This window comes from Hypanus sabinus (assembly GCF_030144855.1).
Source record: "Hypanus sabinus isolate sHypSab1 chromosome X2 unlocalized genomic scaffold, sHypSab1.hap1 SUPER_X2_unloc_4, whole genome shotgun sequence".
In the NCBI taxonomy this organism is placed as follows: Eukaryota; Metazoa; Chordata; class Chondrichthyes; order Myliobatiformes; family Dasyatidae; genus Hypanus; species Hypanus sabinus.
In genome coordinates this window covers 770,055-797,826 of record NW_026779004.1, presented here as the reverse complement: position 1 = coordinate 797,826, position 27,772 = coordinate 770,055, and the positions used below count along the sequence as shown (strand labels likewise).

Genomic DNA, 27,772 nt, shown 5'->3' with positions numbered 1-27,772 from the left:
ATTTGCTAATATATGCAGAGTTGGGGGTGTTGGCCGATTCGGGGGTGCACACCGATTTGCTGATATATGCAGAGTTGGGTGTGTTGGCGGATTCGGGGTGAACACTGACTTTGGAGATGTGTCGAATCACAAGGTTGTTTCTTTCAAGGATAAACGCGATATGAATTTTGACCTCTATACTTTTTTTAATGTAAGCAGCCCATTTGTTAACTATTTGAAATGATTCTTGCGCTGAGATAATCTAATGTGCATGTGGGATAATCAGCGGGTTCGGGCGAGCAAAGGATTCGGGGGTGCAGACGGATTTTAGACTATGTACTGATTTTGGAGTGCTTTGGAGAATATGGTGGGTAAACAGGGATTTAGGAAAGTGGACAAGAATGGGTGAATTGCCAGCTAATATTGGGATGCATGCGGATTCAGGGCACACATTAACTTAGATGCACGCGGATTTGGTTGTCAGTGCGAATTTGAGAGTGTGCAGAGATTTGGGAATGCCGGCGGATTTCAGGGTGCGTACGGATTTTGGAGGTCCGATAATTTGGGTCACACATTCGGAGTATGTATGTATTTCAGGGTTCTGAGGATTTGGAGGTGTGACGAATGTTGAAAGGCATAGACAGAGTGGATGTGGTAAAGTTGTTTCCCTTGGTGGGGGGATTCTTGTACGAGAGGACATGACTTGAGGATTGCACGGCGCCCATTCAGAACGGAGATGCGAATTTTATTGTTTTAGCCAGAGGTTGGTGAATCTGTGGTATTTGTTGCCACGGGCGGCAGTGGAGGCGAAGTCATTGGGTGTATTTAAGGCAGGGATTGATAGGTATTTGAGTATTCAGGGCATCAAAGGATATGGTGAGAAAGCGGGGGAATGGGACAAAAGGGGAGATTGGATCAACTCACGATGAAATGGCGGAGCAGACTCGAAGGGCCGAATGGCCGACTTCTGCTCCTTAGTTTTATGGTCTTCTGGTCTTAACGACCCCCTCGTTAGAGTCCCCCAAACACAAATAATTCCAAGAGTTTATACTCTCGAGGAGAATGGTAGCAGTAGGAGATTCAGTACAATTTTACAGGCTACAATGGCAAAATTTACTTCAATATTCTGTGTCTCTCAATTGGCTCCATTGAAGTACATATTTATAGTGGGAGCACATTGAATTGACATGATATCACTGAAGGTTGAGTCACCTTTGTTGCGACAAACGAATTCACACAAACAGTCCAAACATTGCACTAGTTAATTATTTAATCGCAATCTGTCACCACGGGGATTGCAACTGCCTGACGTAATTACTTGTAAATCATTTTAAAAGTTGTTTTCAAATCTGTTGAAATGTGTCCCTGTGGAGTCGCTAAATGGTATTAAAACCCCCAGGCATGAGCTCCCTTAACATTTCATTCCGAGAGATCGCCTGTAGCACAGGGGGGACAGGTCACTGGACAGAGAAAATGCCTGCATTGTTCGATAGGTACAGAAGTGTTGAGAAAATATTGTACGTGTTCATTGCCGTCATTGGAGTTCCTGGTGAGTAAGCAGAGCAATTCATGTTTGGTATTTATGTGTGTTAACCATGTGAATCTGTTCATGATCATTTGACAAGCTTCTAACTTGATGATTATTGTACAAATATCCGTCAGAGATATTGATCCTGTCAGTTCAACACTCCGATTTTTCATATTTAATGACAGGCGGAACTAAACTCTTGTCTCTCATCAAACTCACGGGATCGACTCGAACGTTGTTCTTGCCTTCAAAGACACCTTGTCCAGAATTGTCACAGTGTGGGGACAGGCAGCTCTCGCGCAAGATGTGACTAGGATGGGTTTACATTGAAAAGGTCACTGTTTCTGAGTTATTGATCAGAGAGAAACCCTGGTCCTCTTTTTCTTGTCTCCCTGTGGAGACGGTCACCGTCGGATCTCACTGCCTGTCGGTCAGTAATTGGGTCTGTAAACACAAAGTACACTGCAGACACGTACAGCAAGCTGGATGAACTCAGCAGGTCGGACTGCATCCGTAGAAACGAGCAGTCAATGCTTCGGGCCAAGACTCGTTTCCACTGATGCTGTCCGACAGCTGAGCTCCTCCGGCTTGTTGTACGCGTTAATAATTGGGTCTGATCATCTGAACCACTGTCCGCGGATCTGCTGACGAGAGTTATCGAATTGAACTGCGCTGTGGAATTAATGCATTAACAGAGCCGCTCGGCCTCAGTTTACTAAGTTATGTCTGCTTTCCCTCTGAGTCGCGTCGTAAATTGCACCCTTTCGTCCTGTGGAAAAGTCTCGGCAGGAAACGGAAGTTTGTTCAATTCCACGGACGCTGCCTGACCTGCTAAGTCCCTCCAGTATTTTGTGTGTGCCAGTCACCGTTAAATCAGTGAAATCGGCCACGTTAGTGATTGGAATCGGTATTAACACCGATCGTTCCTGAGATCGCTTTTATCGCCGACGATTGTCCACACATTGTCTTATCTCCACACTGAAGAAGGCAGGTCAGAAGCAATGTGACCTGTTCTTCACTTAAGATTAGCAGCCGTTCACAGTCTCGAGCACTCCTGATCTTTAGCTGAAACTTGAGGAATTGTTTCAGTAATGCCCTCTGTCTGTTATCTCTCTTTCTCCCTCACTCTCTCTCCCCCGTTCCCTCCACCATCCCCCTCTCCCTCCCCATCCCCCTCTCCCTCCCCCTCTCTCCGCTTTCCTCCCCTCCCCCTCGTCTTCTTTCCCCCTCCCCCACACACAGTGAATTTAGTAGCGATTGTGATCCTGTCCCAGGGAAAGTGCGGCCTCTCTACCTGCACCACTCGCTACCTGGTGGCCATGGCAGCGGCCGATCTATTGACAATTGTCACCGAGGTCATTTTGATTAGTATCAACGTGTATTACTTCCCGTGGAGTTATCTGAGCATCACCCCTGTGTGCAGTGTTATCGAAATACTGAGGTGCACAGCCAGAGACTGTTCTGTTTGGTTCACCGTCACTTTCACCTTTGACCGGTTTGTCGCCATTTGCTGTCAGAAGCTGAAAACAAAATATTGCACCGGAAAAACTGCGGCTGTGGTTCTAACAACAACCGGCGTCCTGTCCTGTCTGAAAAACGTTCCACAATACTTCACACGGGAACCCAGGGTGATCATTGACAATATACCGTGGTTCTGTAAACTGATGGACAGTTATTTCACTGACCCCGAGTGGGTAGGATACGACTGGCTTAATACAGTTTTAACCCCGTTCCTTCCTTTCGCTGGGATCCTGCTGCTCAACGCTCTGACAGTCAGGCACATTTTATTGGCCAGTCGGGTCCGTAAGGGGCTGAAAGGTCAGAGCATGGGGGAGAACCGCAGTGACCCGGAGATGGAGAGCAGGAGGAGGTCTGTGATTTTACTCTTCACCCTCTCCGGCAGCTTCATCCTCCTGTGGATGACAACTGTTGTAAATTTCATATATTATCAGGTCTCAGGGAAAGGATTCAGTTTCAATGATTCTGAATGGATCTTTATCTACGTCGGGGTTTTGCTGAGTGATTTCAGCTGCTGCACAAATACATTTATTTACGCGGTGACTCAGTCAAAATTCAGGGAACATATAATTAGGGCGGTGAAATACTCTGTCCCCTCGGTGCTTCATTTTATTAATAAAGCCGCGTCCTGAGCACAGGACGCAGGCCTGTCGCAGTGTCTCCAATCTGGACGCCAACTCCTCACATTCACCGCCTGATCTGGGGCCGAGTTGCCCATCGACCGGCAGGTCTGGAACATGAGGAAGTGTGTTTCTGGGGAGGGCAAAGCAGCGTCCTGGACTGGCCAGCTGTCAGTCAACGAACGACTATGGAATGCCAGCCACCCATTAGTCTGTGAATATGTCCATCTACCCCTATTCCCGCTCACCAACCGACTTTCCTACAAGACAGCGGGAATTCTAGTCTGATGTTGGTTGGATAATCCAATGTCAAACGCACCAGTTTCCGCTTTCTCCTTGAATGATTGGCTAACGTGAATATGAATAGGGTGGGCTTTGGACACATGATGGTTGACACTCTCTCTTAATTCGCGTTCCCGCCATTCATTGGAATAAAATTTGTTGCAGGGAATTGGGAAATAAAACTCTAGCTGCTTCTTTGTTCTAAGGAAAACTAAATTACCCACAAATTCCTACAGATTGTACCAAGTGAAACACAATAGAGAGAATCGAATTCATTCCCACAACTGAAATGAAAGATATCCGCCCCCCAACGATTGCAATGATATCTGCATTTGATTTCTATCCACCTGATCAACTTCACCCTGAAATATTCTGTAAATGTGTCTCCCCTTGTGCCCAGTGTCCCACTAGATTTACAACAAGCCCCTAATTCTTAACCCTGCAAACTCTGAATCAGGTTCTGATTTTCAAAGGGGAATGTCTTTATCTAGAGTTGAACCTTTAACAGCTTTTCTAACTAAACTGTCAACCCGCTCATTCACACCCAATTCTGAATGCACGCCCAATCCAAGTGAACCACAATGTTCGACAACACACCCCTGCATCTGATCTGCGCACGTCCGGAAATCGGTGGGTACCCCGTATGTGGCCTACATACCACTAACCCTATGTACATCTGTGCATCCCATACTGGCCAACGCAGTCCGAAATCCGTGTACACCCCAAATCCATGTTCCACCCCAAAACTGTGCGCCCCTCCCAATCCGCATGCAACCCGGAAATCAGTGTGTACACCCAAATCCACAGACATCCTTTGTGCAATTCTCATGCAACGCCAAATCCGTCCGCCCCAAACTCTCTGACACCTCGACATGCACCTTAGATTATTCCTGAGCAAGAATCTTATCACTGCATTGATAAGGAAAGAGTCTATAAATGAAACGACCTTCATTTCACTACTCCAAATCCGCAGACATCACAACTCCAAACCCGCAGACACCACAACACCGAATTCTGAAAAAATCGCTATGTTGGCCTACTCACTTCTAATTCAACGAGCACCCCCAAATCAGTGGGCATCCCCCTATGTGCCTAAATCTACACAATCCACAAATCAGTGCGCACCCCCGGAAACATCATCGGGTACCGAACAGTCGAAATCAGTGCAAATAGTTCAGAAAATGGCTGTCCTTAGGCAACCGAAACCTAATTTGCATCTCCAGACCGGCCGACGTACACGAACCTGGCTGTAACACTAAATCCGTGTGCACCCACAAATCTGCGCACATCCCTGAACAGCAGCGCACTCCATAAGCCATCTGCACACCAACCCGCTCAAAATTCCATGTGCACATTAGCTAATTCGAAAGAATCATTTTCAAACAGTACACAAAACGGCTGACTCGATATTAAACACTCGCACGCAACCCGGAATTCTTGTGTAAATCTAAATCGGCTGGCATATGCTGATTCGAGGGCAATCCCATATTGGACAACACACATCCCTGAATAAGAATGCACCGCAAAATCTATGTGCGCCAATTGAAAGGTTATAAAAGAGGTTATAAAAGTATCGGAAATTAAAGCACGTCACAACGCCAAATCCGCAGTCTCCAAAAAATCTGTGAGAACACCGACATCAGTAAAATCCCCAAAAAGCCACCCAAATCTGGATGCAATCTTAAATCCGTGTGCTCTCCGACCTCTGACAGCACAGCCCAAATCCAAATCCCCCCCACCATAAGCCGTGTTACCGATAAAGCGCTATATCTGGTCCCCAGATAAGTGCGCCCCCACATGTTCGGGAATATACCCATGAATTCGTGCGCATCTCTAAACGCATGCGCATCACCAAGGACCACGATCACACGCATATTCGTCGTTCCAAATCAGTCCGCAGAACAGACCTGCTGTTAACCCCATATGTCCATGAGATTATCTCAGCAGAAAAATCGAGTCACACATTGAAAATCCGTCTTGAAGTTGAAAATCCGAACCCAGTCCAAAATTCGTGTTGAAATCTTGAAGTGCTGACATAGACATTTGAGAGCAGACATCACCAAATCGGCGTGTTCGACATCATGTTCGACAACGCAATCTGCGAACATTTGGCTGCGCACCACCAAATATATGCACATTACCAAATAAGAGCACACCCCAAAAATCTGTGTGTACCCCAAACCCCCTAACAATTTTCACACGCACATGAGAATGATTTCGAGCAGTTCTCAAAATAGCTTCTACCACCTTCAAAAAGCTATTATACGTTTATTATCAACGTACTTATAAATGAAATCATAATAATGAATACATTGTAAATAATATGAATATACTCAACCAAATCTACCGACCCCCCTAAATTCGTGTACACACATACTTGCCATCCACGCCCTGAATTGGGGCTCTGCCAGCGAGGGCTATCGAGACGTTTCCTGAGACGGAAAGCGGTTTCATTGTCAGCGCTTCACGCACAAGTTGGAGTTTCTGACATTGAAATTGTCTGTGTTCAGTGAGGTTGGACCCAGTCCATTGACTTATATCCTGACCTCGGCAAAGTTGGATGCCAAAGTTCATCGTTGGTTCGTCGCGTTGTCTGTCTATGATTTCAGCCTGATGTACCGGTCGGACGGCCGGAACATTGATGCAGTTGCTTTGTCCCACGTGAGCATGGAGGTCTGGAAATGGACTGAGAGTGGAAGAGCGTTCCCGATCCTGGATCTAAAGCAATGAGCCTGTTTGAGCGGTGGGTCATTTGGGAACTTCTGGCTGCGCCATACCACAAGCCTGACCACTCTGGATGCAAAGCAGTTCTCTGAGCTGCTTCCAGAGGGAGTGACCTCCGCTCAGCGAGATGACCCTTGTGTAATCACCGTTTGGCGGCTGCTGCGGAAGCGGATATGGCCCAAGCTGAAATGATGAAACACCCTGCAGTATCTCTACTGCGGAGAGACTGGCCGAAACTGCAGTTGAGGAACCAGATTCCATGCCGGGTCACGTCTGCTCCAGACAGGTCTCCGCGTTCCCAGTTGGTTCTGTCTGGGAAGTATCGGGGATTGTGTTGAAGTCATTTGATGATAATTCGGGTTATTTGGGGGTTGAAAAGATCTAGGGATTGGATCGTTTCTACTGACCCCGAATAAAAACTGTGGTCGAAGAGAACTGTAAACCGCGCATTCGATGTGTTCGGAGGAAGACGCTGCCTACAAGGCCCATTCCGTTATCTCATTTGCAGAGAGTGGGGCCACTTGTTCTGGTGTGTATGGATTTCCTATCAATAGAGTCTGGTTCCAGCAACACGGCGATCTTGGTTATTACTGAACACCACATCGGGTGTGCTCAAACCTTCCATACAAAGGATCAGAGGGCATCGACCATGGTCAGTGTTATGCTCATTCTGGCCGCCCCAGACGGATACATAGCGATTAAGGAGGTAGTAGCAAGATGGGGAATTACCCGAAGGAACAATGACAGTACCTTTCCCCTCAACGGAAGCCTCCAGCAAGATCCTCCATGATTGTCCTGATGGTCCCGGTGGAAGTGCTGGATGAGGGAAGTGTCCAGGATAAAGGAACTGGAAACCTAGGAACACTGGGCCCAGTCGACCCCTGTCCCGACGTTTCACATCTAGTAGCCGCCGGATGGTTGGCAATGATCCGGGAGGGTGTAGGGGTTTCAGTCGGAGGACACAAGGGGCTGACGGAGAGTGGATTTAACTGGGAAACGTGCATAGATCTTGGTAGTTTAACTCGGACCGCTGCGGGGTTGATGATACTTTATACTTCTAAAGGTTCCAGGAAGCGAGGGGCGAGTTTCTTAGGCTCGTTTTTGAGAGGGATGTCTTTGGATGAAAGCCACACCATCTGCCCAGGTCGATACTCAGGCGCAGGAGTCCGGTATCGATCGGCAATCGTCCCATTGCGATCGGCTGATCTGGGCAAGGTCGTGCGTGTGTCCTCCCAAAGTCGCGGCACCTATAGATATGGGCCTGAACAGACGGCACCACGATCTGCTCTTCCTGCTCGGGAACAGCGGGGGTTGGTTCCCAAAGGAGCACGCGAAGGGAGATCTTCCGAAGGCAGCATTAACCAGAGAGTTGTGGGCGACTCAACCCACGCGAGGTGGTCACTCCTGGTAGATGGGTTGTTCGTTTTTATACAACGTAGCGTCGCCTCCAAGTTTGACATGACCATGGTTCCTGCCTTGGACCAGCTTGTCTTTGCACTCTTTCCTCCCACTTTGCCCAGAAACGACCCAAGGCTTGAGCTTCAACACTCCGGCCTTCGGGATCTGCTCCGCATTTGCCGTCATGGATTTTAGCTGGCCAAGGTTGTTGTGGGATGTGAGAATGTCATTGACATATCTGTCGTGTTGGAGCACCTGCCGCTCCTCTCTGAGGTGGGTGAAAGGAGGGAGGTAAGCAGTTTCGCGCATTGCTAGATGCGCAATGCCCCCTGCTGGTTTGTCTCAGATGTTCACTCTTGTGTTTGCATATTCTCCCAGCTCCTCGTCCTCGGAGTCTCGGCAGAGGGATCTATTCAGGTGCACTTCCCGGTCTTCCAACCAAACCGAATTGTACATCTTTTTAATTTCACCCAGAGCAGTGTATATTCCTACTCCTAAATCCGAGTCGGACAGATCGAATCTGGTTGAGGACATCTGGACCTTTCATTAGCAGGTCGGTCAAGCTCACGCCTCTGAACGTTTGGCTGCTGTTCCACACGAGTCTCACTGGGGTCGTGACAGAGGGCGGGATCGGAGCAATAAGGTGACTGGAACTGGTCCGTTCCAGTTGAACACTGTGTCCTCGGACAATTTCATTTCAACCCTTCGATCAACCATGTCGCGCACCTGAGCAGTGCACGCAGGTTTCCAATCGGTTCTTTGGCTCGTTGCTTTTCCGTCCTGAGAAACGTAGCCTCGACTGTTCTTTTATTGTTTGGCAAGGAAGCTGGATCTTCTAACCAAGGATACCTGGCGTGCCAACGTGGTTCCTTGCTGCGGCGGTCACCTGTGACATAGGTGAGGCCTCTTCTTACAACTTCAGGTTCCCTCTCTTCAGCCAGAGTCACTCTTTCCTTTGCCGCCCGGCTGGCGGTTTCCGCAGCGACAACACCGGCATTTTGGCTCGCATGCTGCGTCAATACGATCCCACTTCCTCCACTCCAGGAAGTCCCGGTTGGTGGTTGAAGTACCTGACTCCTGGAGCTTGATGCCGTCCTGTCTGTTTGGTGGAAGTTGCTCTCGGACTCTGCTGGTGAGCTCCTCGTACTGGACAGCAGCCGCTCTCATTGACCTTGCAAACTGTGACTTGGACATGGGGACCGACACAGACAGCTCCTCAAAGAGGTCAGGACGTGCTCCTCTGGCCATTTTCCCCAGGGGTCCGTCCCACAGCACGAGGTCCCCAACAGCTCTGACTCTCTGAGACGCCAGCTGACCTTCTCTACGGCTTATGAGTAAATCTATTTCTCTGGGTCGCACAAGTTCATCAGGCGGTATGTCTGGGAAGAATTTCTGCAGTTGCTTCGGTGTCACAAGTTTGTGGAGATTTGTGGAGTCTAGACAATAACAAACCGATTGCTGTGATTTGAGAGTGACCTTGGGAGTGACGTTTAGAAGGTACCGCTTTGTCTCCACCTGAATCTTCATCCCCGCGACCCCATGGACGACGAGAGTGATTTCCTCACTCCTGAGGTTCAGTCTACTTGCAGCCTTCTGGGTTGTATAATTGCTGTCTGAAGCCGTCAATTAACGTCCCGATTTTTTGTCCAGCATTAGCTGTGACTTCGAGAAGCGTCATATTCACCGGCATCTCTTACAATCCACTTTCCACCGGAAGGCCCGGCTTATCTTTCACAGTGCTGAAGGCTCTGGATGCAGTGTTTGAAAATACATCGCAACACTGTTTGGCCAATTCCGTTGAAAGTTTACTGAAGAACTCCTCTTGATCCTCTCTATATTTCTTCCTGCCTTTATCTTCCTCTGGACCGAATCTGCTCTTTTTCTGACCTGCGCTGCTTTTCTTTATTTCAGCATTGGGGCACAGATAGTAATGATGCTCGGGAGTACGCTCATCCTTGCAGTCTTAGTCTTTACACAGACAGGCGGGTTTGCAGTATGAACAGTCATCATGAACCTCGAGACACCTCTTGCATGCTGCCACCTTTCTTACTGCAGCCTTTTTCTCTCGTAGCTTTGGAGCTCGAAACCGTTTGCAAAAGTGGAGCTTCCTTTTGTGCTTTCCATCACCGCAGACGACACACCCTGCATGGTCGTCGCCTGACTTGGTAGACTTGGCTCTGGCATGTCTTGGCTCAGCCCTGGTTCCTCTTCTACTCGGCTCTTCATCCCTCAGTTGCTCCAGCTGCTCATATACGCTCTCTTGCTCTTTGAGGAATTCCAAGAGACTGTCAAACCGATTATCTGGTGCCAAAGCATTTCCCCTGACAGCGACATAGACCAGCCATTCCTTTTTGAGAGTTTCTGTAAGTTTACTTTCAATTGAACTTGTCACCAGTGGATTTTTGATAGCACCCGAGTCTCCAAGGCCACTCAAGTCTTGAAGTGCCTTCTCCACAGTTTGAATTAATTCCAATATTTTCCGTGGCTGACGATTTCTGGCATTTTCTGTAACTCTTCCACTATTTCAACAGCAATGCACGTTCGATTCCAATAGCGGTTTTCGAGAACACGGAAGATGACATCAGCAGTGTGATAAGTAGTGAGGCGAAGGTCTTTTCTGACTTTGTGGTCAAGACTGTCCGGTACTTAAATCTCTATCACCTCCTTTGAACAGGTCGGCTCTCCCTGCCTCTGTGTGCTTCCCAGTCCATTCTCCATCTGTGAAAATCACGTTTTCTGCCAGTAAACTTGGGAAGGGCCGTCGGTTTCAGTCTGATGGCTGGCGTGGGAAAATTGGAGGAAAAGCCCAACGCCGTTGGGGTTAGTCTTTCCACATCCTCATTTCTCCTTTCTTTCTTGGAAACCAACTTGGGGATGTGGAGTTCGAGACCCTTTAGCCGACTCAGAAGGTGCTTCCGATCACCTGGCGGGATATATCTTTTCCACCGACCATGCACCTCCTTCGCTGTCTGTACCAGTCCTTGTAGGACTGTCATGAAGTCAAACCCCACCTGGTGGCCATCGGGTTGTACAGCAGCGACGTTTTGACATTCATCCTCTCCTGCTTGTAGTGCTGTGAACAGTTCAACATTTCCAAAGTTATTCCAAAGAGACTCTTGGATTACGTTTCTGATCTCCTTCAGTTTCAACTCAGACTCATTTGCCGTCTTTGCCAGGTCGGCTTTTTGCTGTTCAGTTAACACGGCTACTTTCTCTGCGTTCAGCTCCGCCTCCCGTTCCACAATGAATCCGGCCTCCACATCATCATTGGCTTCCATGACTTTCTCGGCTTCTGTTGTGAGTTTATTGAAACTGACTCTGAGATCCTCTTCAGACATGTTTTGATGGGCCCTGGTAATACTGTTGGCCAGACGAGAAAATACTCATTTTGCTGTCGTTCGCATTACCTTGAGTTGCTCAACTGATTTCCCAATAGCCTGATCAGCCATGTTTGATTCCGCCTGCAGGCTGTTCACAGGTGAAAGGGCAAGTACAACTTTTTAATGGCGCTTTGATGTTGTTTTATCTCAACTTGATTTTCTTCCTTTTTAAGGATTCCAAGTTATTGCTCCTACTGCTCCAGCTTAAGGCTCCCAGATTTCTGTTTCCTGGTCCTCCAGCTTCCCGGTCAAAAAGTTTTATTTTTCCCCACTGACAAGCAGCATTCTCACTGTAAAGCAGTGTTTTCACTGTCAACACACACACAAAACGCTGGTGGAACGCAGCAGGCCTGGCAGCAACTATAAGGAGAAGCGCTGTGTGTGTTGCTTGAATTTCCAGCATCTGCAGATTTCCTCGTGTTTGCCTTTTCACTGTCAACCAGTTTTTCACTGTCAAGTCGGAGTTCTTGTTCTGTTGTTTGAACATGTGCAGCCTCCCCACTTGAAAGAGATTGAATGCGCCTACCTAAAGGTTTTTAACTCGATTCCACTCAATGACCAAACAACGTTTCCTTGTATTTTTCGCAACTGCGGCAGTTTTAAAGTTCCGTTAGTTCTTAGTCATAAGTCATAAAAAATGTCATAAGTAATCAGTCATAAGTTTTCATTAGGTTAAGGTTAAGGTGAAGGTGAAAAACTGGCTGCCTCTCGGATTTTGTAGACGAATTCGGACCTGCACCTCCGTTTCTCTACTGAACCGTTATGGCCTCCGACCGGGCGAAATCTCTCTCGAAGGTTCGCGAGCTCTTAAGCCCCACGTCATCTCCAAGAAGCGCCTGCGCGCGATGGGCCCCGTGTCGGAGTTAACTCAAACGCAGTGACAGCGGTGCTCTTTTCCATGAAACGGTCTCCAGTTATTTAAAGTTCGGCATCTTACCGCAGATTCCAACGCTGCTCTCGGACTGCCGGCGTGATGATGCAGGGTCCGCCAAACTGTTTCAGGCAGTGGGTTCTGTCTGGTCTATCAGTAAATTCTTGTTCTTGCTTTTAACCATATAAATATTATTTTCTTTTGCCTCTAGGTCCCAATGCTTTCTAGAAACTCAAGTTGGACTTGACACTCACCTTACTCCCCACCGCTCCACCATCTCACCACAATACCACAAGTCATAGGAACTGAAATACTCATTCCGTCCATTGAGTCTTCTCCACCATTCGATCAGGACTGTTGGATTATCCCTCTAAACCCCATTCTGCTGCCTTTGCCCCGTCACCTTTGACACTCTTATTAATTAACAACCCACCATTTATTTACTTAAAGCCTATTACTCCGCTGGGTTTAGGACAGCAATGAAGAGGTTCACCAGGATGTTGTCTGGATTAGAGGCATGAGCTGCTGTGTAAGGAGAGTTCGGACAAACTTGGGCTGTTTTCTCTGGTGTGGAGGCGGCTCAGGGTGAGCTGAGAGAGCTTGATCAGATTACCAGAGGTATAGACAGAGTAGAGAGCTGCCACTTTTAACCTTCTGCGTCAAGATGTCCAATAGCAGAGATCAAGCATTTAGAGAGTTTGCAGAAGAGGTTCACCAGGATGTTGTCTGGATTAGAGGCATGAGCTACTGTGTAAGGAGAGTTCGGACAAACTTGGGCTGCTTCTCTGACGTGGAGGAGGCTCAGGGTGCCCTGACACGGCTTGATAAGATTAAAAGAGATATAGATAGAGTATATAGCTGCCATTTTAAATCTTCGGGTCAAAATACCTAATACCAGACAGCATGCATTTAGGTAGATGAGGGGCCTGTGGAATTTATTGCCACTGACGGCACAGTTGCCAAGTGATTATTTAAAGCAGAGGTTGATCAGTGCTTGATCAGTAAAGGCATCAAAGGTCATGGGGAGAGGGCAGGGAATGGGGTTGAGAAGGGAAATAAAAGACACACGGGCAGACTCATTTAGGGGCTCTTGTCTGGCACGGAGCAGTGGGGCTGAACACCGGTTCGTTTTCCACTCTCGGTCCTTCACTGAGACCATTTCCCATCAGTACATGTTTTACCAACAGTACATTTCAATGTTCAAGTTCAATGTAAATTTATTATCAAAATGTGTTAAGCAGATGTTATCGAACAATTCCTTTTCTTGTTGGCAAGGTGACTCAATGCTCACCCCCAATCTTGGGGAGGGAATGGGACCAATTCCAGAGGGGAGGGTTGGGTGAGTGTGGGACTTTGTGAAGGAGTCCGAACTCCATCCTCCTCATTCCCCTTCCCCTTCTCACTCCCCTCCCTCCCCACTCCACTGATGTGTTTGTGAGAGAGACAGAGAGACCTGTGTGCCCAGTCACATTCCGTTAGTGATGTGCTGTCCCTACCTACACACTCTCACTCCTCTGTACACAGCAATCCTCACAAGCTCAAATGATCCAAAAATCTTATCCCCTCCCTCCTGCACCAACTCTTTAGCCACATGTTAAACTGTATAATCTTCTGATCCCTGCCACATCACACGGACAGCAGTCCTGAGATCACAGGCCTGGAGGAGCTGTCCTTTCAATTAGCACCTCACTCCCTGAACTCCCTTAACTTAACCTTGTTACTCTACCAGCCCATATCATTGTTACCCACATGGACCACGACCTTCACTGTTCACCCTCCTGAGGAATGCTCAACACTCACCTACAGAACATCCTGTCAGTTCCCTGAGCTAACAAGCCACGTATCAACACAGCTCGCCTCTTCTCCTCCCTTCCCTTCTCAGTCTCAGAGCCATGCTCAGTGCCAGAGACCCTATTGCTGTGACTTTTCTTTGCCAGGTCATCCCACCATCCCCGACTGTACCTAAAGTGATACCTGTGTTGTTCAAAGGGATGGGCACAGGGGGAAACAGAGAGTGCAGTTTCTTCCTCACTGTCACCCAGTTTCCTGTGCCGTGCACCTTGGGTGCAAATACCTCTCAAATGTCCTACCTATCACCCCTTCAGCCTCCTGGATGATCTGGAGTTCATCCAGTTCCAGCTGCAACTCCATAATGTGGATTGTTCGGAGCTGAAGCTGGATGCCTTTCTCACAGGTGTAGTTATCAGGGACACAGCAGGGTCCTCTGCCTTCCCACATCCCAGAAAGCAGCTTTCCACCACCCTGCCTGTCATCTCCACTGTTTCAACTGAGAAAATGTAAAGAAGGGGCAAAAAAAATTCTACATCCATCATGATTTTGCCTTCTCTGACTGACTGCTCTCCCCACTGAAACCTCAAAAAATTAAAGCCTCAAAGTCTCCGCTCCAACTCTGTCCACTCCAACAGTGACAGCTCCATTTGCTCCAGCTAATGAAGGTTTTCTTGATAATCCATCCTGACTGTGGAGTGGCCACCGCTGAAAGCTCAAAAATAACCTGGCCTGAACCACTGCCTTTAATACTCCATTGGTGAACCTGAGTGAATTACGTCCTCTGAAGCTTATGATCTCTCAGATTCACGTTGGGTCAAAGCTTGATACGGTGACACAAGGATGAATGACTGATTGAAACCCATCCCAGTCAGAACAGGTGACCACCCTCACCACAGTGTGAACCCACCACTGTCTCTGCAGTGTGGACCAGTGTGTGAATGCCTTCCCACAGTCTGAGCAGGTGACCACCCTCACCACAGTGTGAACCCACCACTGTCTCTGCAGTGTGGATCAGTGTGTGAATGTCTTCCCACACTCTGAGCAGGTGACCACCCTCCCCACAGTGTGAACCCACCTCTGTCTCTGCAGTGTGGATCAGTGTGTGAATGCCTTCCCACAGTCTGAGCAGTTGATGTTCAGTCAGTTGAGATATCTGAGCGAATTCATTCCCACAATCAGAACAGGTGACTGGCATCGCCCAGTGTGAACTCGCTGATGGACTTTCAAGCCTGATGACCGAGTGAATCCCTTTCCACAATCTAAGCAGGTGAACGGTTTCTCCCCAGTGTGAATTCGGCTATGCCTCACCAGGTTGGATGATGCAGTGAACCCCTTCCCACATTCACAGCACGTGAACGGCTTCTCCCCAGTGTGAATTCGGCAGTGCTTCACAAGGTGGGATGAGTCAGTGAATCCCTTCCCACATTCACAGCATGTGAATGGCTTCTCCCCTGTGTGAATTCGGTTGTGCTTCACAAGGGTGTATGAATCAGCGAATCCCTTCCCACATTCAGAGCAGCTGAACGGTTTCTCCCCAGTGTGAATTCGCTGATGTACATTCAGATGAGACGACTGAGTGAATCCCTTCCCACATTCAGAGCATGTGAATGGCTTCTCCCCAGTGTGAATTCGGCAGTGCTTCACAAGGTGGGATGAGTCAGTGAATCCCTTCCCACATTCACAGCACGTGAATGGCTTCTCCCCAGTGTGAATTCGGCAGTGCTTCACAAGGGAGAATGAATCAGCGAATCCCTTCCCACATTCAGAGCAGCTGAACGGTTTCTCCCCAGTGTGAATTCGCTGATGTACTTTCAGATGAGATGACTGGGTGAACCCCTTGCCACATTGAAAGCAGCTGAACGGTTTCTCCCCAGTGTGAACTCGCTGATGTTCAGTCAGTTGAGATGACCGAGCAAATCCTTTCCCACATTCAGAGCAAGTGAACGGCCTCTCCCCAGTGTGAACTCGGTAGTGTCTCACAAGTTTGGATGAGTCACTGAATCCCTTCCCACATTCAGAGCAAGTGAATGGCCTCTCCCCGGTGTGAACTCGCTGGTGTCTCTGTAGTGTGGATGAACGAGTGAATCCCTTCCCACAGTCTAAGCAGGTGAACGACATCTTTTCAGTGTGAACTCACTGGTGTTCATTCAGTTGAGATGATTCAGTGAATCCTTTCGCACACAGAGCAGGTGATTGGCCTCTCCCCGTTATGAACTTGCTGGTGTCACTGTGGCATGGTTTAGTGTGTGAATACCTTCCCACCATGTAAACAGGTTACTGTCTTCTCACTGGGGAATTTTCAGATGTATATTTAGCACCGACGACAGAATGAATTGCTTCCTGCTGTCAGAACAGGTGGAGCATCTCACTGTGGTGTGAACTTCCTGATGTATCTTCAGGCTGGATGACTGGGTAGTTTCCCTCCCTCACACTGAGCAGGTGAATGGCCTCTCCCCACTGTGAACTCACTGGCGTGTCTGTGGGTAGGCTGTGAGTGAATCCCCTCCCTCACACAGAGCAGGTGAATGGCCTCTCCCCACTGTGAACTCACTGGCGTGTCTGTGGGTAGGCTGTGAGTGAATCCCCTCCCTCACACAGAGCAGGTGAATGGCCTCTCCTCACTGTGAACTCACTGGCGTGTCTGTGGGTAGGCTGTGAGTGAATCCCCTCCCTCACACAGAGCAGGTGAACGGCCTCTCCCCACTGTGAACTCACTGGCGTGTCTGTGGGTAGGCTGTGAGTGAATCCCTTCCCACACTGAGAGAAGGAGAATGATATCTCACTGCGATCAATTCTCTGCAATTCAGACAGTCAGATGTTTGAATCCCTTCTACAATCAATGCAGTAGAAGAACTGATCTCCAGTGAACAAATGCTGGTGTGTTCTCAGCACCCCGGTTCATGTGGATTTCACTGAGTTACAACAGAATGCTTGATTTCAGTGACAGAATACATTACCAGATGTTATGAGATAATTCTTCATCTCCGTGGATCGACAACAGAGGTGTTGGTGTTGCAAAGAAAATATTTGGTCACTCCTTAAATATCCAGTCATTCAGCAAAACTGATGTGTTGTTGTGTTTGAGATTCCCATGCGCAAGTGTTCTGCCATTTCAAACCTGTAAAAAATATTTGCAAAAGACATCAATGGGAGAAGGAGAGTATTTCAGGAGAGATTATAGTCTGTGGTGAGAACATAAGAAATAGGAGCAGGAGTCGGCCGTCCAGCCCGTCGAGCCTGCTCCAACATTTAATAAGGACATGCCTGATCTGGCGATGGGCATCTCCACCTACCTGCATTTTCCCCATAACCCTTAATTCACCTACTATGCCAAAATCTATCCAACCTGATTTGAAGACAGAATACAATATTATGTTAGGACTCTTGGCAGTGTGGAGGATCAGCGAGATATTGGGGTCCATGTCAATTTTACAATTAAAGGCGCAGCGCTGATTGTCATTGTTGTTAATAAGGCCTTCATCAAGCATGGAACTGAATTCACGAGTGGTGAGGTAATGTTGCAGCTGTACAAGACCTGATTTACACCCCACTTCGAGTATTCTGTTCAGTTTCCTCATTACAGGAAGGATGTGGATACTATAGAAAGAGAGCAGAGGAGATTTACAAGGATGTTGCATGGATTGGAGAACATGCCTTATGACAATAGGTTGAGTGAACTTTGTAGCGAAGGAGGATGAGAGGTGACCTGATAGAGGTGTAAAAGATGATGAGAGGCATTGATCGTGTGGACAGCCAGAGGCTTTTTCCTGGGGCTGAATTGGCAAACACAAGGGGCATTGTTTTAAGGTGCTTGGTCGATTGGAATGTCATAGATAGGTTTCTCACACAGAGTAGCAGGTGTATGGAATACACAGTCAGCGATGACAGTACAGACAGATACTATGCAGTCTTTTGAGAGATTCAGATAACTTCATGGAGCTTAGAATACACAGAGTGCAATGCAGTTGGAAAATAGGAGGCAGTTTCTGGAACAGGTTACATGGACGGCACACTGTGTATTATATTGTAGATTTCCATGTTTCCATAAGCACTCATCCTCTAACAAGGCTCGGATCAGACATTCTGACTGACCATCAAATTATCTGACTATATCCCTGTCTTTATGAGAATGGGCTGTTTCTGACTTCAATCAACCTGTGACTTGGCCCAATTTGTCTCTCTCCTTCGGGATTATTTCAAGTTCTGGTCATGTTCCACAATACTACAAAGATCACGTGTTACTGCATGTACGATGCTGGAGATTTACTAATTACTTGGATCGCCCCCCCCCCATCTGCTGATTGACAGTGATGAACCCATCGATGGCAATGCCAATGAATATATAGTGGAGGGCAGTGGTTATTCTCATTGGAGTGCGGCACCTTTGTGATCTGAAAGCCAGAAGTCACTTGTCATCGAGGCAAAGGTGTTTCATATCGTTATTGACCCAGAGAGAACTAAATCCGATGGAAGGTTTTATTTCCGTACAGCACTAATTGACATTTTCACTGACTGGAAGGTAAACTCTTCAACCGAGCTTAACTAGGAACTATATTTTCGTTCGGAGTTCATAATCCTCGGATTTACATAGTGGAGCACGGCAACGTTCAGGAGATACATCCGCTCGCACTTCCTTCGAATGTACGGAACAACACCGGTACTATTGCCCATGGCTGCCTCTTTACCCAGAAACCCTCACGAAGAGAAACCTCCCGGTGTTGTTGGGTTGGTTGTGGGCTGGGCTGAGAGGTTGGAAGGTGGTGGTGCATGTGTGAATGTGGTTTGGAACTTGTTGAGGGTAAGAGAGTGGGGAAGGAGTGGGAATTGCTGGGAGCGGGTTGCCTGGGTCTGGTAAAGGCAGACAAGGTGAGAGGAGGGGCTGAGGGAAAGAGAGTGGGGAAGGAGTGGGAATTGCTGGGAGCGGGTTGCCTGGGTCTGGTAATGGCAGACAAGGTGAGAGGAGGGGCTGAGGGAAAGAGAGTGGAGAAGGAGTGGGATAGGGATTTGGGAGCAGAGGTAGGCAGCTGGGGAGAAATGGATTATTGTGAAGGGAGAAACAAAAAGGAATAAGGAGATAGTGAGGGGATGGATGAATGAAAACCAAGACAAAGGGAATAAAAGAATAAGAAATGACAGTGGAGAGAGTTCTGAAAGTAAGGAAGATGAACAAGTTGAGAGGGGAGCTGTTGTCATAAATGGGTTTAATGAGAAGGCGCAAGGACACATGAAGGAAATGAACCCGTTTGTGCTAACAACAACTCTGGCAAATAAGGTAGGGGAAATAGTATTTGCAAAAGTCCTTAATGATGGCAATCTATTGGTAAGATGTGCGAATGAGGAACAACTTGAGAAAGCACTCAAGCTAAAAGAGATAGGAAAATGCAAGGTGGAATATACAGGGAGGGTGGGAGCACGAAATGGTGGTTGTAAGGGAGTGATCACGGGTGTACCAATGAGTATAAACATGGAAGAGTTGAAGAGGAATATCAAAGGGGGGAAAGTAATTAATGTTCGAAGACTGAAAACAACAAAGGAGGGAATGAAAAAGGAAAGTGAAACAGTATTGATTGAATCTGAAGAAGCAAGAGTGCCAAGTAAAGTTTTCCTGGGTTTCATGAGTTACCCAGTAAGGGTATATGTGCCAAACCCATTGAGGTGCTATAATTGTCAAAGGTTTGGACACATAGCTAAAAACTGTAAAAGGCAGAGGAGATGTGCTAGATGTGGGGATGTTCATGAATATGGAAAGTGCGGAACAGGAGTGCAACCAAAATGCTGTAATTGTGGAGGAGCTCATAATGTGGCATATAGTGGGTGTGAGGTTATGAGACGGGAGATTAAAATTCAAGAAATAAGAGTGAAAAGAAAGATCACTTATGCAGAAGCTGTAAGAATGTCCAGAGAACAGAATAATGCTCCTAATGACCAGAGAGCAATTGGGATGCAAGAGTTGCAGCGAAGAGTTTATGCAGACAGGATTTATGTGTGGGAAAAAAAGCTCTGGTAACATTCATTGCAGGAGTCATTAATTGTACGGCAGAGGTAAAGTCAAAAAGTGACAAAATTCTGCTGGTGGTCAAGGCAGCAGTAAACCATTTAGTGTTAGTAGGACTGACATGGGAAGAAGTCAGGGAGAACCTCACTAATCAGTCAAGCCAGGACGTGTCATAGTTTGGTTAGTACTCATTATGGTGATTCTTTTGAATGGAATGCAGGGAGTTTACTGGCCAATGGCTAGGAATTTAAGGAAATTATTAAGGAAATGGTTGTAAAATCAGATGTAGTGTGTATTCAGGAAACTTGGTTGAAACCAGCTTTAGACTTTGTGGTACATGGGTATACAATGATAAGAAAAGATAAAAATCTAGGGGGAGGAGGAGGTTGTGCTATGTTAATCAAGCAAGGTATACCGTATAGAGTACTGGAAAAAGGAAACGATCAGGAATACATAGTGGTGAAAATATGGGAGAGAGGGGAGGGAGTGGTTATAATTAACTACTACAATCCATGTAAAAGGTTGGATTTGGACAGCCTACTAAGGATACAAGGACAAAATAGACATAAAGTAGTGCGGTGTTCAGATTTCAATGCTCACAGCACAATATGGGGGGATCCGATTACAGATTCAAATGGAACTGTAATTGACAATTTGATGGAAGAAAGGGATTTGGTATGTATGAATGATGGGAGAGGAACAAGGATAAACATAACAACAAGAACTGAGTCGGTATTAGATATTACGTTAGTGTCTTATGTCTTGGCCGTCAACAGTAACTGGGGCGTTTGGACTGCTTCAACAGTAGGTAGTGATCACTAACCAGTTTTATGTTCAGTGGGTGAAAGAGTTGAAATAATACCAGGTGGGGTAGTCCCAAAGTGGGTGTTTGGAAAAGCAGATTGGGGTAAGTTCCAGAAGTTAACTGAAGAAGCATTGACAAGGATTGACATTTCTGGAGATATAGATGAATTAAACAGTCAGGTGACTTGAGCAATTATTATGGCAGCAGAAGGATTTATACCCAGGACTAAAAATAGGATGAATAGAAAAATAGTGCCATGGTGGGCAGAGGAATGTGGTCAGGCTGTAAAAAACAGAAACAGAGCATTCAGGCTAGTTAAAAGAACCCATAATATGCAGCATTTGCTTCAATATAAGAAGGCACAGGCAGTGGTGAGAAGTATACGTCAAGCTAAAAGGGCAAGTTGGAGGAGTTTTTGCAACAAAATAGGAAGAACAACGCCTGTGGGAGAGGAATGGGGAATGATTAAGAGGATGGGGGGGGGGCGATAGAAGGGATTGGGAGCATCCAGTAATGATATCTGAGGAGGAAACAGCAGTCTCCAGCGGGGATAAGGCTGAGATCATGGCCAAGTCTTTTGTAAAGATACACAGTTCAGAAGATTTCTCTGAAGAAGGGAGAAGGAGAAGGGAAAGAACAATGAGTCAATACCCAGGTGTGTTAAACAGGAGGGAAGAAACAGATGATATAACTGATGATCCATTTACTTTGGCAGAAATGGTGAGAGCAATAAAGAGATCGAGACCAACCTCCCCAGGGAAAGATCTAATACGCTACATTATGCTAAAAAATCTAGGAGAAGGAGCGCTCTTGAAGTTACTGCATTGTTACAACAGAGTGTGGGAGGAGGGAAGATTGCCAAGTGCATGGAAAGAAGCAGTAGTAATTCCAATAAGGAAACCTGGCAAGGATCCGTCAAAACCCACTAGCTACAGGCCAATATCACTAACATCAAATATATGTAAGGTAATGGAAAGGATGATAACTGAAAGGTTATCATATGATCTTGAGAAGAGAGGAATGCTGGCAAGTTATCAGAGTGGTTTTAGGAAGGGAAGGAATTCCATGGACTCAGTGATAAGGTTAGAGACTGAAATAAGAAAGGCCCAGGCAAGTAAAGAATCAGTTGTTGCAGTGTTTTTTGACATTGAAAAAGCCTTTGATATGACGCAAAAGGAAGGATTATTAATTAAACTGCACAAGATGGGGGTTGGAGGGAGAGTTTTTAATTGGATTAAAGATTTTTTGTTTGGTAGAAAAATTCAAGTTCGGATTGCATCATAATTGTCAATACAGTCCACAGTGGGAAATGGCACACCTCAGGGTAGTGTGATTAGCCCGTTACTTTTCATCATCATGATCAATGATGTCTTCACAAAGGTACCAGTGGATATAGGTAGGTCACTGTTTGCAGATGATAGGGCCTTGTGGAAAAGAGGCAGGAACACGGAGCATATAATCAGGAAACTACAAGGAGCAATTGATTAAGTGGTAGAGTGTGGTTATGATTGGGGATGTAGATTTTCAGTGGAAAAAACTCAAACTGTATTTTTCACTAGGAAAAGAATTGAAGTAGGGAAGAAGTTAAGGATGTATGGGATTGAATTAGAAAGGGTTGGATCATTTAAATTTCTGGGAGTTATATTTGATTCACGATTAACATGGGCAGACCATATCAGAGAAGTTGATGAGAATTGTAAAAAAGTAATAAACGTGATGAGCTGTTTGACTGCTAGGGAATGGGGAGCAAGTTGTTCAGCATTGAAGAGAATGTATGTGGCTTTAGTAAGATCTGTGTTGGATTATGGAAGTGTAGCATATGGATCAGCAGCCAGGTCTCTTATAATGAAACTGGATGTGATTCAGGCTCAGGTTTTGAAAGTGTGCAGTGGGTCTTTTAAAACATCACCAGTATCAGCCCTGCAGTTAGAAATGGGAACAATGCCTTTGGAATTGAGAAGGACGCAATTGATGGGAAACTACTGGGTTAATTTGCAGGGACACAATGATTCTCACCCTTCTTAATGAGTGTTGCAGGAGTCCTGGGAAAATGGGTGGTTACAGAGGGAAAACTTTAGTCGCGTAGGGAATGATATTGCTAGATCATGTGGAGTGTTTGATTTAAGGATAAGTCCTTCAGTAGTTTATCCAGTTGTAGCTCCATGGAAGCTGGTATGGCCTGACGTAGACTGGCATTTGTTAGAGGGAAAAAGGAAAGGAAAGTATAAAACTGATTTGGTAAGTGCATTTAACTGTTATGTGATGGAAAAGTATAGTGATTATACTCAGGTCTATACAGATGGTGCTAAGGAACCTGAGACCAAAGTGACAGGGTTTGGGGTGGCTATACCAGCAAAAGCGATTGCAATCAGCAGAAGAACATCTGATAAGTTAGCGGTGTGTCCAGTGGAGATGATGGCAGTGTTGGTTGCATTGTGATGGGTGGAGAAATCTAAACTAGTCAAAGCATTGATATGCTCAGATTCATCTTCAGTACTGGCGAGTTTAAGGTCTTCTCACTCAAACAGCCGGTAAGATGTACTTCATGAAGTCCTTCAGTCAGTCACAAGAGTTCCAAATCAGGGAGGTCAGGTTAAATTTCTATGGGTTCCAGCTCATGTAGGTGTTAAAGGGCAACAAAAGGGTGGATGAGTTGGCAAAGAGGGCAATAAAGAAAGAAAATATAGAAATGCACATTAGTATTAGTAAAGCAGAGGTTAAGTGTGTAATCGGGGAAAAAATTAACCGAATGTGGCAAGAAAGATGGGACAGGGAGGGGAAAGGGAGGCATTTATATCAAATACATAAAAGTGTTGCAGGTTCTAGGGTAGGAAGTAGATACAGAAGAGAGGAAATTGTGTGGACAAGGTTAAGGCTGGGGCACTGTGCACTGAAACAAACACTGAAATTGGTAGGGAAACACCAAACAGGACTGTGTGAGCAATGTCAGGAAGAGGAGTCAGTAGAGCATGTAGTTCTGAGTTGCAGGAAGTATGGGATACAGAGAGAGATGATGAGAATTAATCTAAGGGAATTGGGGGTGCAGGAATTCACATTAAAAGGGTTGCTGGGCATGGGTGGGAGAACACAGGTCAGGGTATTTTTAGCTTTCTTAAGGGGTACAGGGGTTTTTTTATAGGATATGATGGATAAACAGAAATAGGGTACCAGGATGGGGAGGATAAAGTGTAGGTTAGGGTATGTGTATGTGTGCGATTGGGTGACGGGATTTAGAATGTGAGTCCATCGCATACTCCGGAGCAGAAGGTGGCGGCAATGCACCATTAAGCTGGGGACGGGGAGGGGGAGAGAGAGGGTGAGAGAGGGTGGGAGGGAGAGAGTGGGTGAGAGAGGGAGGGAGGGTGAGAGAGGGAGGGAGGGAGGGAGGGAGAGAGAGGGAGGGAGGGAGAGAGGGGGAGGGAGAGAGAGGGGGAGGGAGAGAGAGGGGGAGGGAGAGAGAGGGGGAGGGAGAGAGAGGGGGAGGGAGAGAGAGGGGGAGGGAGAGAGAGGGGGAGGGAGAGAGAGGGGGAGGGAGAGAGAGGGGGAGGGAGAGAGAGGGGGAGGGAGAGAGAGAGGGGGAGGGAGAGAGAGGGAGGGAGAGAGAGGGGGAGGAAGAGAGAGGGAGGGAGAGAGGGGGGGAGGGAGAGGGGGGAGGGAGAGGGGGGGAGGGAGAGGGGGGGGAGGGAGAGAGAGGGTGGGAGGGAGAGAGAGGGTGAGAGAGGGAGGGAGGGAGAGAGGGGGGGGAGGGAGGGAGAGAGAGAGGGAGGGAGGGAGAGAGAGAGGGGGGGAGGGAGGGAGAAACCTCCCTGGCCGCATCGAAAGGCCCGAGAATGCGCATGCGCCGCAAAATAAGCGGCGGCGGCAGCAACGCCGGGGAGTCGAAATCTCTCCGGGGCAGGTTACGGATCATGGGGCTGAGAGAGAGGGAGAGGACCAGGAGCATCGCGGGGTGCAGCACCGGTGTTGCTGGAAATCACAGTAATTATCCTTCGGTCGCGTTTCAGACGCCGGTGAATCAGAACCCGGCCGGAACCCGCTCTTACCTTTGTCCGGTCGTTGTCAGACTCTGCTACTCAGCGCATGCGCGATAGTCGGGATTGGTGGCGACGACCACGCATGCGCAATGATTTATCAGGCGAGAATCTGCAGATCCTGAACCCAAAGCAACAGACACAAAATGCTGGAGGAACTCAGGGGGGCAGGCGGCGACTCTGGAGAGGAGTGAACAGTCGGTGTTTCAGACCGAGACCCTTCAGGACTGGAAAGGAAGGGCGGGAGTCAGATTGTGGGGCGACGTGAGGTGATAGGTGAAAACGGGAAAGGGGGAGGCGTAAAGTCAAGAGCGGTGAAGTCGGTGAAAGAGATATAGGGCTGGAGAATAATAATAATAAATACTTTATTGATCCCGAGTGGGAAATTCTTTCGTTACAGCAGCAATATTTAAAATCGGACTTAACAGTGTGAAGACTTTACAAAAAATAGAGAATAATAACATACACAGTAATACTGTACCAATGTGCAATAATAATGCATGAAACAATATTGCAGAGACTATTGAACTATGATCTGTCGCAGAAAGATGTATTAAATTAACTTTATGTTTTTACATCCTTCACATACATGTGGAGTAAAACTGTTACTCCGTCTAAATGTGTAATGTGCAATCATAGTAATTCATAATAATTTATGATAAACAGAACAGTCAAGGTGACATAGAAATGCACTCAAATCAGCGTGAGTTAAGCAGTCTGATTCATGGTGGAAGAAGCTGTCCCGGAGCCTTGGTCCTGGCTTTTCCGCTGCGGCAGCTTTGCCCCGACGGTAGCATCTGGAATATATTATGATTGACGGGACTCAGGTTCCCAATGATCCTACGGACCCTTTTTACACACCTGTCTCTGTAAATTTCCTGAATCATGGGAAGTTCACAACTACAGATGCGCAGGGCTGCCCGCACCACTCTCTGCAGAACCCTTCCATTAAGGGAGGTAAAGTTCCCATACCAGGCAGTGATGCAGCCAGTCAGGATGCTCTCAATTATGCCCCTGTAGAAAGTTCTTGGGATTTGGGGGGCCCATACCAAACTTCCTCAACCGTCTGAGGTGCCTTTTTCCCCGCACATCTTGTGTGTACAGACCACGCGAGGTCCTCAGTGATGAGGATCCCGAGGAGCTTAAAGCTGTTTGCCCTCTCAACCCCAGATCCACTGATGTCTCTAGGGGTTAGCTCGTCTCCATTCCTCCTGTAATCCACAACCAGCTCCCTTGATTTTTCGACATTGAAGGAGAGGTTGTTTTCTCGACACCAGTGTGTCAGAGAGATGACTTCTTCCTTGCAGGCCACCTCATTATTGTTTGAGATTAGGCCAATCAATATGGTGCTGTCGGCAAATTTAATGAACAGATTGGAGCTGTGGGTGGCCGGTTAGCAGATGAACTGTTGTATGTGGTTATTACATCTGATAGGAAAGAGCTTCTGTAACGGTCCTTGTGACAGCGGTGCTGAGTGAGTCTGTTCGAAAGGGTGCTCCGCTGCCTGTGCAGTCGGTCATGGAGAGGATGTGCCCGATTGTCCGTAATGGATGACCATTTGTTTAGTGACACCACTCCTCTCCACCACTCACTCATAAGAGCCCCGGTTGTGGCCAAGGATGGTTCCAACCTTTCTGATGAGTTTATTTTGCACCGATGCTGCTCCCCCTACGTAAAGCGGCAAAGAAAACTACAGTTACATCAACAGACTGGTAAAACATCTCCAGCATCCTGCCTGACACATTCAAGGATCTCGGCTTCCTTAGAAAACGGGGACCGCTCATCCCCTTCTTGTAAACAGCCTTACTTCTGTTACTTGTGTTCTCAGCGCCAGGTTCCAGTGGATTTCACTGAGTTACATCGAAAATATTTCAGTCACGTCTCCGGCTGAGATGAGACACTACTTCAAGGATCAACAACTGATATATCGGTGTTTCAATGGAAATATCTGGTCACTCCTTAAATATCCGGACATAGATGTGTCCGGAATTTGAGAATTCCCGGACACAAATTGCTGTTCCTTTCCTGTAGAAAGATTTACAGAGGACACCAATGGATGAAGGACTGAATTTCGGGGACGGCATGGTCGTGTACTTTGGTAGAAGAAATAAAAGGGCAGACAGTTTTGTAACTGGAAAAAATATTAAAAAATATAAAAAATTAAAGGGACTTCTGAATCCTCGTGTAGGATTCCCTGAAGGATAATTTGCAGGTTGAGTCGATGTTGAGGAAGTTCTCTGTGATGTTGACATTCACTTCGAGAGGAAAAGCAAGGACGCATTGGTGAGGCTTTACAAAGAGGCCTCACGTGGAGCATTGTGAGCAGTTTCCGGCCCCATGTCTAAGAAAAGATGTGCTGACATCGGAAGGGGCTCATAGGAGCCACGGGAATTTGAACAGGACCCCACTAAGTCTGTTGACGGGACATTAACCGTCTGGACTTCAACGTCCTCTCTCCAATTCCAGCCTCACTCCGTCTGAACGTTGGACTCTCCACCCCCACTGCACTGATCCTAAACTCACCATCAAACCTGCAGATAGCGGAGGTGCTGTAGTAGTCTGTCGGACTGACCCATACCTTGCAGAGGCCTATCACCAACTCTCAGACACCTCCTCCTACTTACCCCTCGAACAGGACCCCAGTAAGGAACACCAGGACATCGTCTCCCACATCATCACCAACCATCTTGACTCTGGGGATCTCCCAGCACCCACCACCAACCTCATACAGTAGCTGAGCCTGCTGGGCCTGAACACCTCCCTGTGCAACTGGATCCTAGATTTCCTGACTGGGAGACCTCAGTCAGTCCGAATCGGGAGGCAGCATCACCAACACCATCACTCTGAGCA

The 27,772-nt window shown here is 47.2% G+C and overlaps 1 protein-coding gene across 2 annotated transcripts; it reads right to left on the bottom strand.

The window, feature by feature from the left end:
- LOC132385899 (gastrula zinc finger protein XlCGF8.2DB-like) lies at nucleotides 1-24,978 on the bottom strand. 2 transcript variants are annotated; one of them, XR_009509332.1, is made up of 3 exons: nucleotides 24,935-24,978; nucleotides 17,049-17,209; nucleotides 1-1,525 (listed from the first exon to the last, which is right to left on the bottom strand). XR_009509332.1 is itself a non-coding variant. In XM_059958139.1 (2 exons), exon 2 carries the CDS (start codon nucleotides 16,207-16,209, stop codon nucleotides 15,232-15,234), a length of 978 nt encoding a protein of 325 aa, XP_059814122.1. In that variant the 5' UTR covers nucleotides 16,210-17,209; nucleotides 24,935-24,978; the 3' UTR covers nucleotides 13,500-15,231. The 2 variants fall into 2 exon arrangements, 1 of the variants encoding a protein (XP_059814122.1); XM_059958139.1 differs by lacking the exon at nucleotides 1-1,525 and having other exon boundaries at nucleotides 13,500-17,209.
- Nucleotides 24,979-27,772: the final 2,794 nt, after the last annotated feature.

Coding starts and splice junctions, on each gene's coding strand:
- LOC132385899 (XM_059958139.1), bottom strand. CDS start 16,209: ATGTCGTTCACCTGCTTAGACTGTGGGAAGGGATTCACTCGTTCATCC.